The 13,561-nt window shown below is 37.2% G+C and overlaps 1 protein-coding gene across 4 annotated transcripts in view; it reads right to left on the reverse strand.

Moving 5' to 3' along the window:
- GABRB2 (gamma-aminobutyric acid type A receptor subunit beta2) overlaps nt 1-13,561 on the reverse strand; it is a 149,825-nt gene that overhangs the window by 520 nt on the left and 135,744 nt on the right. Inside the window, exon 9 of one of the 4 annotated variants that reach the window (XM_065643895.1) lies at nt 2,953-3,003. The exons of 2 other annotated variants lie outside the window; for them this stretch is intronic. In XM_065643895.1, the coding sequence (XP_065499967.1) occupies nt 2,953-3,003 (51 nt within the window). Of the gene's footprint in view, nt 1-2,952; nt 3,004-5,926; nt 5,933-13,561 lie in introns of all 4 variants that reach the window. One more of the 4 variants, XM_065643897.1, reaches the window with a different exon arrangement.

Here is a 13,561-nt window from a genome sequence, read left to right on the forward strand (position 1 = left end):
CTCAAGGAGCAATAAGACCAGTGTAGTATAATGGAATAAACAGTATTTCCCTAAACCTCATGTTCAGTGAGCAGAAGCAATAGGTGGCAATGGAGTACATGCTCGGCTCCTTAAAGTGACATTCTGCCACTGGGTAGGACATCTGGGACAAATATTGAAGTTTTCAGGGGTTTTGGAGGGAAATCAAATAGAAAATGGTCTGCTTTGATTTGGTTTTTTGTTCTTTCAAATGAAAGCTTCTGCTCTGACAAAAGCTTCAGGGATGCACCAGGTCTGCCTGCCTCTATGAAATGAGGCCCAGAGCACTGCACGAGAGATGCAAACTTTCAGTGCCTCCATTCCAAACACGACTGCTGGTTACTTTGAGAAAGGCACTGACATCGTCTAACTATACCTGTGTGGAATCTCCACGCCCCAGTGCTAATGAATTCAATAAATACAGTGCATGCTGTGGAGACCTGAATGCTGGAATAGCAGAGATCTGAAATTTGCAGCAAGGAAAAACATATACAGAGTGTAATCACATCAAATGTACATTGAACGGTTGTTTCAATGGGTAGTTTTAGCGACATATTTTTTAAAGCCAGTTCAGTGGAAAAAAAAGTTAACTCAACGTTGTAAAGAAACCCCTTAGACAATCAAGAGGATTTCAAAGATGAGGAACTAAATTCTACTCTTAGGCAATATAGAGTAGATCTGAAGTATGTCAGGAGAAATTCAAAATAATCCATTTATATAAAACAAATATAAGATTATTTAGGAAGTTTTAGTTCTCCTCAGCCTTCCTTCTACATATATTTTGAATTGTGTGATTACTGAGTATAATTAAACCAAAATACTTTAAAAGCAATAATAGCTATTGAGCAGCTAATTGAGCACAGTAGTACAGATATACTCCAGGCCAAATAAGAGATGAAACTGTCCCGGAGCTCCTTTAAGAATAACTCGGCCATATTATTCATTTATCATATACCTAGTATATATTATGACTGGTACTGAAAGTGCAAAACTGTGACTCTTAAAAATTTCTAAACAGTAATGTAGTGTTAGACTATTTTGTAATATTTAGAAGCCAGCAGTCAATAGCAGATACTTCACTGCACTACCCAATATAGCACTGTATTTGCCATTATTAAAAAAACCCTATGTGATATTTCACATGGCATGGTGAGAGAAGTGGATTGAAAATAGTTGCTTTTTAATAGGATCCACTGCACAGTATTATGAACTGGGAAGTCAGATACTCACAAAAATACAAAAATACTTTGGACCTACTGAAACACCGCCATTTGAGTGATTACATCTGTTCAAGTGATGCATAAAAACTGGCATTGCTGAAATGCCAGATTCCACAGTCTCTCTTTTTTTTTTTTTAAGCTATGTGAGTTTCCGCTCCTCTAGTTTCATTATATTTTACTTTTAGATTAAATATAATGACTCAATGTGAAGCAGCCAAAATAATCTATTTTTTCTTGCTTTCCATCAAAGCCCTATGAAATCTTTGAATTTCCTAGTGTGTTAGGAAAATCAGTCTTTTTCAGAAGCACTGGAAAAATGAGAAAGTTGAGCTGGAACTCAAGAAAAATTCCTTGAAGAACTCTGCAGCCTGCTGTTGAGTGCAGTGAGGAAACACTGTTCTGGCTGGGAAGGTCATCAATCAGTTCTTATCTGCATTAGACAAAGCTAAGGCAAAAAGAGTATTCTTCTATTGTAATGCACAAAAAAGCAAACATCTGCAAAAGCTTTCAAATGATGAATCTACTTCAAGTATTTTATCCTTTTGATCTGCAATGATATTAGCAATATGAGTGCTCTTTGCACACTCATATCCTTTCTATGCAACACAAATGCAAGAAGTTATTTTAGTCTACTGGAGTTAGAGGTAGACATGTTTTAGCGACATGATATCACTCCTTCAGTTAACTTTTTGCTTTGATCCTTTTGTCACTTCTGTTCACATTTCAGTACATTTCTTAACACAGCAAACTGCTGCAGGTATCTGGTAATCTCAGCACTAGTTAGTAAGATTAGTGATGCTGGGCAGAAAAAACATTTAGCATATTCTAAGCTGTCTTCTATAGCAAAGTGTCTTCTTCTGCACATATCACACTGATATCAGAGCTGGAGTACAGCATTTTTCAATATTCAGATAATTTTTCTGAAGAAATAATGCAGAATACAGTAAAAATTAGTGATGGGCGAACCTTCAAGTGTTAGAATAGCCAGATAAACACCACAAAGTTCAAGTGTTTCTCAAGCACTAATTTGAGTCTCCTGCACCTGGAACAGCGGATCGACTATAACTAGTACTGCATTTTTCACGGTATTTTGAATTCCCAGTCTGAAGAGCTCCCAAAACCAACCAACAACAACAACAAAAAGGCAAAGAAAATCTCAAAACTAAACAAACAAACAACCAAAATTAACCTAACTTTTTGAGCTTTGACAAAAGGCTCCTTGTCAGATTAGAGGAAGCTGGCAGTATTATTTCCACCAAGTAGGTTCGCCCAACCCTAAATAAAACATGCTTTTGGAACTAAGTGAAGCCTGAGATAGAATGATAACGAATTACTTTCACTATAAGCAGCACCACCCATTCAAAAGGATCCCAAAGCGCTTTACGAGCATTAGAAAGAAGAACCACTTCACTTCCCAGTGAAGCTCAATCACCTCTGAGGCAAAATGTGGTGACTGACAGTGCAGAACAATACACTATATTTTAGTCGAGGAAATGGAGAATGTTGTAGCCAATTGAAACTATGGGGTGGGTGAGTGGTGGTGGGGAATGTTAGGTAAGCAGAACAGTTACATAAATTGATATTTGACCAGGTGCTTGTGGCTGAGATGACCACACTATAAAAAAGTGCCATGGGATCTTTAACGACCATAAGTGGTCAGGACCTGAATTTTAAGTCTCTGAGGATAAAAGCATTAGAAAACAATGAAAGATACCTTTGTTGAATACATTTCTGGACAATGATATGTGCCAATTATTCTTCTGTCCTGTAAGTTAATAAAATCAAGACCAGTTTCCTTAGAGATAAGGCAGCTATTATCTTTCATTTAAAATTAAAACACTCTAGGGTAATAATAGGAAAACTAATTAAAAGATATAGGGACCTCTAAGCCAACAATCAATTCTGGCTTCAGAGGTGCTATTACTGCCTTGCTCTGCTCCTCAAGGTAACATAGCGTTGTGATGCAAATGTATTTTTTCCAACTGGTCACTTGACCAAGGAAGATATGATGATATGAAAACAATTGTTAAAATTATTCTGAGGGAAAAGTGTAAAAGTGGTTTCAAAAGGAGGTGGAAGAAGATTAAAAAGGTCTCTTGGTGCTGAAGGATTGTTCAACCATAGAGCTCAACTCTTTATGGTGAACAGGAGAGTTCAAACTTAATGGAAAAATTCCCAGGGATAAGGAAGGAAGGGAGGATGTGAAGATGAAGAAAAAGCAGCAACAGGTACCATGGAAACAAAAGGTGAAAGCAGAATTGGAGGAGAAATGACCACAGCGCAGCAACCATGCAAGAGGACAGGGTTTTTACAAATCAATCTTAAAGGTGGATGGCAAAATATATGATGCAAATGGTATTCAGGTCCAGGTCCAGGTCAACTGGAGGAAAAGCCGACTCTGGAGCCTTGAAAGAGGCCATGACGTGTTTGATGGCCTCAGACAAAGGGAATAGAGAGGAAAGTGTGGAAATGTTACCATTATATATTCTTCCTGCTACCTAGAAACTCCAAAATGATGGCTTTCTTGAGGAATTCCTCTTACACTAATACATTAACAACTGTAAAATACAAGGAAATTACAACTTCCCCAAACACACATACGTACATTAGAGATCCTCCAAGGATGACCAGATCTTTGAAATTACTAACCCCTAGTAAACCAGCATCTTGGTGATCATGCTCTACCGTTATGCCAAACACAGCTTAACAAGTAGGAGGCAAATTTATGTTGATGAATTGAAAACATTATAATATTGACGCATTTACTTCCTCATATATTGTTCATTTTCACCTATAACCTTCAATGATAGGCAGGTACTGATGGTTCATTTTATGGCAGAATGGCTCAGAAGCCATAAATAAAATAGATAGTAGGGCTGGAATTTCTGATGGAAAAACCTTGTGAAACAAACTAGTTGTAAGTTCAAAAGAAATATCCTTTTGTTAAGTAGGGTTGCCACTAGCCAAATGAAAAATATGGTGAGCTAAACCAAGGAGAGAGAACAGGAACACCCTGTCTGTTACTGAGACTGACATCTGAGATAGGGTCTCAGCATCTTTAGGTCCCGTGAACTGACATTCTAGAGAACTGAAGACAGAAATAAAGATTTCTTTTGCAATGCAGACCGATGTGGCATACCTAGACTCATAATTTCATTTGTCAAAGACCTTAATATTACCTATAGCAGTTTCCCACCTCTTACAGCTGAGCTTTGCTTGGAAAACCAGTAATATTCTATTCCTGACTAGTCACAGCAGCTCTGGCAAGATCAGGTGAAAGTACGAAGTGCACTTTACATGTAACAGGGATCTTCCACCTCACCAGCAAGGTCTGACTTATTGCTTAGGAAGCACTGATCTCTGGGGATTGCGCTGACTACACAAGGCAATGAGTGGAAGGTACACAGTCGTACATAGTCCTGTATAAGCTGCTTCTAGGGTCACTCTGGAAGAAAAAAGAATCAACGATTTACGAATGGCACCTGCTTAAAGTTATACAGACATATTTGACATGATAAGCAAGTCTGCTGAGACAAAGCTATATGAACTCATAAAGCATAATTGTCTAATATTTCAAAACATCCATATGTGAAACGACGTCCTTAAGAATGTAACAAGCACTGCATTTCTATTGTCTGTACAAAATTGAATTTATTGCCAGCATCGCGGTAATTGTTTATGAAAGCACGTTAGCATGCATTGGCCCAGACTGCATTATACACCTAAGAATTGGGTCAGGCTGTGAAGTATGTGGTTAGACAACAGTAAAATTAGGTTGACTTATAATTTCAGGTTACTTTGTTTGGTTTCAGGTCAGAAAATCCAGAGAAACTCTGCAAATTCAATCAGGATTTTCTTTCAGTACTTGAGCTTTTTAAAGCCTTAAAATAAAAGCAAAAAAACTTAACCCCAAGAGACCTATAAAAAAACCAAAGTGAGAGAAAATGGATGATCTGGACACAGAGCTTTAACATTGCTTAAACTACTTGTAGTTCAATTTCTAGGCATCTAGTTTTACCCTCTGATATATGTGATTTCTTGATCATTACCATTAGTAAAATACCAGTAACTCAAGTCACAACTACTGCAGGATTCTGAAGAAATGGTTGAAAACATTATTTCTTTTGGCAACTATTGCTTACACACAAGATTCTTTACTTAAGACACTGCAGAATAAGTGCCCACATAAAATGAAAGAGGCTAAAGTATCTTTGGCTTGATGACATTTGAATAAAAACCATGAAATATGAACTTGTTCAAACTGCTGCACAGAATCCAATGTTCTAAACCAGAAGCCAACAGGTAAAACAGGCAAAATCAGGACTGCTGTTTGAACTATGACACAGAATACGAAAAAATAGGAATGGCTTACTGGTGTCCTGTCCTCAGCTTGAACCTTACACCAACATCAAAAATATCATAAAACCATCCCTTGGGTTTTTGGAGTACAGGGGGATAAATCACCTTAGCCAACCAAGAAAGAAAAATAGAAATTGCACTGTGATTCTGTACAAAAATTTTTTCCTCCATTTCACTTTTGGCCAAGATAATTAAGTCCAATACAATTTCTAGTGAAGTGGAAGGAATAAATTATGTAAGTAAGGCCTTGATGTTGTACATGTAATTTCCATTCTAGTGCAGCAGATATAGTTGACTGTAAACAGTAAAGAGATATCAAGGAAATGAACTTGTAACTTTACTTCAGCAGATACATTAATTTATTTTGACTTAAATAAATATTAAGGTTAGTCATGTTTTCAAGTGATTTCCTGTGAATGCGACTTTTGCTGTCAATCCAAAACCATGCATAATACATATACGCATAAAGAGGAAATTCTTTTCTTTCTTTTTTTTTTTTTTTTTTTTTTTTTTTTAATCATGCAAGAACATATCACAGTGGTGGAGCTAAACATTAGTTAAGAGGATTTCTAACTGGGAAGTCTTCAGATCTGAATAAGCTTCATGTTGATGATATTTAAAGGCATTTGTCCTTCCTTCTAGTAATGTCAGGTACAGATCTCTTTTTTCCTCCGGGAGACTGGAAAGTCATCACTCGGACAAAAAGAATTATTTGTAAGTGATTCTACTTTAAAAATGAAACGCTTCCATGAAACAAGAAACCTCTTGTATCTTAAAGATAAGACATCAAAAAAACTTCTCCTGGAGAAAAGTTTAAAAATCTAAAAATTAACCTACCTGAACTTCTTGAATGCATTTATCTTTACAAGGCAAATTTTGTAAATACTAAAAGGGGAAAAAAAACCCCAAACAAACAAAACAAAAAGCAAAATGATCTTTGCCTCAAAATAGATCTCAAGGAAGCAATGTAAGTAGAACTGGAATTTTTGAAATTTCAGTTTAAATTTTCAGCAACATTTTTTTACTTCTGTGACGCTTAGGAGGAAGCGTAGGCAGGTGATTCAGAACAGAAGGAAAGAGACTGGAGGTTTTTTGCAATAGTGTGCAGTTTGTTCTTGACACAATTTCATAGAATCGAGAAAAAGTTTACTAGCATGCAAACATGGTAGGTGTTTATGTAAAACATTATGTTCAATGTTATAAAAGTTTAATAAGATTCATTTCAGGAAGGGTGATCTGCTCACAACTGAAAAAGCTATTAATGAGTCAATAAGACCAACTAGAGGTTTACTTTTAAATTGCAAATTACTATACATTGTATATGCCACATGATACAAAAATGAAGAAGAAATCACAGCTAAAGAATCATCCGTCACAACAGCTAGCCCACTTCAAATGATACCTACACAGAATTGGTTTTTGGATCTTCTCCTCCAGCTACATTATTATATACTTCAATAAACAAGAGACTTTCCATGCAACAGTTGAAATTTATGTAAAGACTTTTTCCTACCTAAAACCGCTATTGCTTGAAATCATAAAACCTCAGAATTCCACCTAGCAGAATGTAAGCTAAAATCTTCCATTTCTGAAGACCTTCATTTCCAGTTACCTGCAGGAACCTTTGAATACTCAAAGAATACACTCACAGGAAGCGGCTCAAACAAAGCATTACATGAATAATCTCATTGATTTAGGCCGTGTGACCTTTACTGTTGCATCCCTCAGGCCAGCCCAAAAGCATTAAGTTTCTCACAACCGTATTACCAGAAATTCATTTTTAGGTCATAAGCAAGGACAGGTAGGCAAGGCTTTTTGTACATAGCTTTAAGATGCATTAAGTTTAGGGAGAAGACTCAACAAGTTTTTTGGGTGGGGAAGAAAACTCCTGGTTTTTATCTTTTTCCATATGCAGAACTCTGGGAAAGCAGCTAGTACCCGAAAGAACTTACTGAGTGAATTTACCAATAAACTTAGGTCTTCACAGCCCAGCATGACTGTTCCATTAAATTTAGCATACATATATGCAATACACACTCTAACACCCTTTAAAAAATAATTTATATATAATAAAGCATAGAATTTGAACATATCGACATGGATGCCCATTTTAAAGCTACATTAGTAATATTTTGTTAAGGGCTAGATATGTTATTTCTAGGTTGTTTGGACCATTCTGCACATTGACCTTGCTCTATCCTTATGTTTATGCAAGAGAAGCAGCTCCCTGGCACACTGCAGAGTGACTGCACTGTGTCTCTCCTGGGAATCAGAACGCTTCCACTGGTGGAGGAGGACGGGGGGGACAGAGAAAGACAACACGATTTTGAGGATAAAAATATTTTTAAAATATTGGGAAAAGGTCTTTAGAATGAGTTCTAACACAGCAATTTTGGAGGAGTTTTTTTTCATAGTGCTGAAAGTATTAACTTGCTTCAGTCTAGGTAATCTTACAGCCTAAAGAGCAAACAACAACAAAGGTAAAACATCCTAATTAATAGTTACTGATAGACTAAAGATGAGCAAAAACTATAAAAAAAGATATTTAGCCGTTTGGGATAGTAACATTCTGACTATGTAAACACTTCTGATATGAATTTCGGATCACCTAAAATCGATTTCCCCTAAATTAGATATAACATTGTATTGCTATCTGCAAAAAGAAAACAAACAGACTATCATTTCAGACACTACAAATTAAGCAAAGGGGTTGACAAACAGTCATCATCTCCATTATGACAGTATTTTTGCCACTCAGTGCCACCCTAGTGTGCACAATCCAGTGATCTCAAGATTCTGGAGCACAACCAGGTTACATCCCCTAGTACATGACATTTAGAGTTCCAACTCAGTTTTTTTATAGAAATTGGCTGACTCATGGCCATTCAATCAAACCATGTCTTTAGAGCTGATCTGCTTTGGGAAATCAATTCACTAAATTCACTAGCCAGACACTGCTTCTGGACTGCAGCTTATTCTGTTTCACTGTACACCATTTGCCTTTTTTGTGCCTTATTTCCGAACAATCTGAAATAATATAAACTTCATTCATGGATTATTTTTTGCAACCAAAAGTGTATTTAATTAAGGGTCATTGCTGGATGGCAGGTTTGTAGATGTACTACAACAGCAAAAGGGATATCGTGCTTTAGACAAAGGGAGTGTACACGCACTGTTCTTACATTAATTAAACATGGCATTCAAAGGAGCGTGGCTGCGGAAAGAAAAACTCATGCAGTTGACTTGACCTTTATTCAGATGTCATGTGGAATACCACTACGGATCGTGGAAATAAATCACCTCCTGACTGCTTCTGCACTGTGCTGCGGGCTAAAACTGGAACTTCCTCCAATTTCACTCCTACCAAACCTCAGGTTTTAACAAAACATGAAGACGCTGGCTGAGCACTCTGTGCATTGCTGATTGTTTTGTATACAAGTTGTTCCTCAATAATGCATGAATGTAAATTTAGGAGAAAGGCTGAGCTTTTATAATGCATGCCTACTTTTATTACATGTCCTTCAATAAACTTTTGTACCAGGAATACCTTATGACCCTGGATCAAGAATCATGCAGTTTTACCTGTACTTCAAACAAAAGGAAAACGCTCCTTGGAGGGGAATGGGAGAGGATGAATGCTTCTGCTTAAACCTGGAAAGGCAGCATTAGCTCCAGCAATACAGAGCAGTGAGGCTTTGAGTTTAGACTGAAATTTTAAGAGCTTTATGTTGTCTTTGTGTTTTAATACCCTGTTCATTAACTCAGTCTGTGCATATAGCCATTTAAAAGTTCCTCTTCTTTCCAAAAGCTTTTACAGTCTTCTGCTTACTAATATTTTATAATAGAAGCACCTGTACTGCGTAGGGTATAACGTGCAGTCCTGTGTAATAAATACTGACCCATTTTAGGTACCTTTGCAATAATTCCTCCGCACTAGAGGTGCATTTATGTGATTTCTCCAGATAGAAACGAACAAATATTGTTGTGAACTGAAAAGGCTGGAGGCAAGACAGCAATAAATCAGAGGGAAAATAAGGGCATTAGCCAAGCCTAAGCTAATGAGCATTGGTTTGGAGCAAGGTGTTTTATCTCAGACCTGCAGCCCTGTTAATGCATCTTTATACCTTAGTCTGAAAACTGGGGAGAGCGACCTTTCAGCGCACTGGAAGCCACCACAGGTCAGCCTGCACAGGGCCACGTGTATCAATGGATTCACATTGGCTCAAGTAAATATACTCCATCTAATTCCACCCCTCTTTCTCCAAGGAGACATCTATGGATATGACGGTAAAAAGAACGCTCAGGCTCTTCCACTTATTCACCAGTAAGTGAGTAAAAGTTTGGAAGCTGTCATGGGAAATGGCAGGTAGTGAAGCATTACCTGAGCTGACCCGACGCCTTCTCGAAGCGTGCTGCTGTAATGGAGCGTGCGTTGCCGGCACAATGACAGAGAAAGTCTTCACGTCCGAACAGCACACATGCGCGAGCCAGCGAATCTGGGCACCTGGAGAAGGAGGGTGCTGTGGGAGCCCTGTTTCCTTGCTAGACTATAGTGTCCAGAAACTGTCTGTACTCAGCCTGCCCAGTTGCACAGATGAAACAATTAGGTGCAATCACCTGTGCAACAGGTAATTGCGTGCTCTTGTTTGTCTTGAAACTCCGTTAATGCGGTGGAGTCCTCTCGAAATGAAAGATCTTAAGAGAATTATTCAACTTTGCTGGTTAAACTTGGTCAGACCCTTTCACTTGGTCAAAAAGGTGAGACAACTTGAAGGGGAAGAAAGTTATGGTGTTCAGTGCAGCTGAGGGCAGGTTAAGCCTTTATTTGTTCTTTCCTCGCCACCTCATCTCCTTTAGCAACTGTGTGCTAATGTGGATATAACAGTGGGTCAGGAGGGCAATGAATTGCAAAGATATCTATATTTGTTTAAACCTTCGTAGCTTGCCAAGCCCTATATTTGTTCTTCCAGAGAACATTTCTATTGTGATTGAAATCTATTAATATGCTGTTTAATCTCATTACCATATTAAAGTTCCATGTTCTCTACTTGGTACCCAAAATTTCTGATAGAGAAACGTCATTAGTCTGACGATTTCACTTGTTTGTGACTTGGCACCGTGTAACAGCAATGCACTGTAACTTTCAGGTGTGCTGACCAAACACCTTACGTAATACGAAGACTACTGAGTAAAGAATTACTCATCATTTTAAAAATAAATTCAGTATATTTAAAAAAGAGTATTTGCATTCAGAAAAAAACCCTTATCTAAACATGCAGAGGTTAGCAATGTCAGTTCACACTTATTTAAAAAAAAATGACTGAATAAAGCTGTATAAACAGTTCTATGAAGTATTGCTTAATATCCTGACATTTTCCCCTCTTTTCCAGAGGAAAATTGCTTTATTAATACTCACAAATTATTATTGTAAAATTAGAGGTAAATTTTTATTTATGTGACTCATGTTATCATGTACTTCAGGTACATAGCCTGTACACTTACAGCATCTCTGTGCTCTAAGCTAGGCTGGAAAAGTCTAGACTTCAATTATTACTGCAACTGTATACATTCTAAAATGACATTCAGTGATGTATTTACATTATGCAAAACATAATGCCACTTCTGTGAAGTGACAAATCAAATTACTTTGAAAGAATATAGCAAATAAATTTTATATAAGAAATGTTAATTTTCAATAATTAACTGTTCTAAACCCAGATGATCTAACCATAAAGAAAAAAAAGAAAATAATTTAGAAATAATTTAAACACGACCTGAATAACATGCTTGTAAGAATTCTAAATATAGAACTAGAAATGGAAGGTAAGATGTACCAAATCATTATATGGAAATGCTGCTATAAGGTTTGATATTTGGGTTGAAAAAAATGCAAGCAGCATATTCTGTTTCTAGGCAACATCCTGGTAAGGAAACCATACTGACGTCTAAGAAAAGACTGACAAGGTGCTCAGACGGATCTGCAGCCCTTCGTTTAGCCAGAGCCTTGATGCAGGAACTGATAGCAATACTCACAGCGAGTATCGTCTCTGCTGCCTGACACACTCCCAGTCTCTGTTGCTTTGGAAGAAGATGGCACATACAGTTGCTTTTCCATTATAATCACCCCTTGTCAAATGTACAGCTGGCAAGATGCAAGAAGTACTGCTTTACAGAGGAAGAAGAATCAGCTTTTCATTCAGCCCAGTACATTTACCATGGTCTTTACAGTGACAGTTTTGGCTTCCATTAAATTGCAACAAAGCTGTAACGGAGGTTTTCTGATCTATCCAGAAGAACAAGTACAGAGATATCATTGATATTGAAAAGCATTTTCACCTTATTTACACCTCCAGAGAAGTCAATTAACATATGTAGTACTCTGGATCAAATAGGTTAGATGAACTGTGGAAAAAACAGCAATAAATCCAAAAGACGCAACACAGACATAAGCGGCAGGTTGACTGGGAATTTAGTAACACAGGAAAATATGCTGAAAATACAGAGCTTGGGAGATGATCAGACTACAAATCCTGAACAACACAAAGACTAGAAGATGAATCAGACACATCACAGTGATCAGTATCAGCACACCCATCTAAGCCACAGTTCCAAGATGGAAACATCCAAGGTAAAATTACTGGATTTAATAATGTAAGAGAAAAAATAAAAATTAATCAAAACCATCTTGACTACTGGATTCTGGAAGAAACTTAAGGGGAATAAGTCAGTACTGAGAAAGCACCAAACAGCTCCTTATTTGAACTGCGATAACAGAAATTAAGTATATTAAAATGGCTGGGCATCTACATCAGAAATTTTTTGCAGTTGTACCAGGCTCTACACAGAGTCGTCTTCATAAAGGAGAAAACTTGAAGGGTTATATCACAGTAGCTTGTTTCCCTCCCTCCTTCCCCTTCTATCCCAAAAGGAAACAGAAACCAAAATTACAGTTAGAAGAAAAAAGTCTCACAGAGGCTTCTAGACCAAATCCTTCCAGATCATTTTTATATAATTACAGAAAAGATGAAAGTTATGGATTTCAGTAAAGCCTTTGAGACGCTATCTTAGAACTGAAGAGATGCAATGTCCCAGATATATGTACAATTATCCAAAGGAAGACAGTCAGCTGAACGATATTGTGAAGCCGGAGGTTAGAATTTAGCCCTATTTTTTAACATATCTGGTAATCATCTGGAAGAAGCGCAGACAATATATTAGATCAGTACCCTGAGCCTAAAGAAAAGATAGCATGAAATGTGCCTACAAAGGATCAGAAGGATGCTGAGGACCATCAGCATTCCTATTTAAAAGAGAAAAGTCCACAGAATAAAACTGCGTGATAATGCATATATACCATATGCATACATGGTATATATACCATAGCTTATGACACATATTAGGTCTTCAAGCAGAAATACAACACTCTTAGTTTACCTATCCTTATATATAAACTTGCAGTACTATGCCATTCAGAACAGAAGAGATTAAACAACTTTAAAGATAATAAAGAAATCTGAAGAAATAACATAAGGCTGTACGCTTGCAAAAAGAAGTGAGGAAATTGTAACTGAAGAATGTATAGAGTAAGAAGAAAGCCAATGATTTACCTGTAAGCAACAATACGACTATTTACAGAGAGAACAATTAGCCTTGACAAAGGCAAAAGATGATGACTTAGACTAAAGGAATAAACTGCTGTACGTAGCTTGGAAAGCTCCAAGACTGGAAGGAACATACACGCAGCCATTTTAACCTGACATCACTACAAAGGAAATTGAGCACGTCCAATATGATTTAACAAGTCTGCGATAACATATCTGCTTGTAATAGAGTCTGAATCTTCCTAGAGTTGCAAGAAGCAAATCAAGATAGAGGCCCAACCCCTTATCTACTTTTCCCTTACCCCAAACAGAGCCAACGATCTTTGAAACCGAGATAAGGAAGAAATTTTTTACTATGAGGGT

This window comes from Caloenas nicobarica, chromosome 13, assembly GCF_036013445.1.
Source record: "Caloenas nicobarica isolate bCalNic1 chromosome 13, bCalNic1.hap1, whole genome shotgun sequence".
NCBI classification, from domain to species: domain Eukaryota; kingdom Metazoa; phylum Chordata; class Aves; order Columbiformes; family Columbidae; genus Caloenas; species Caloenas nicobarica.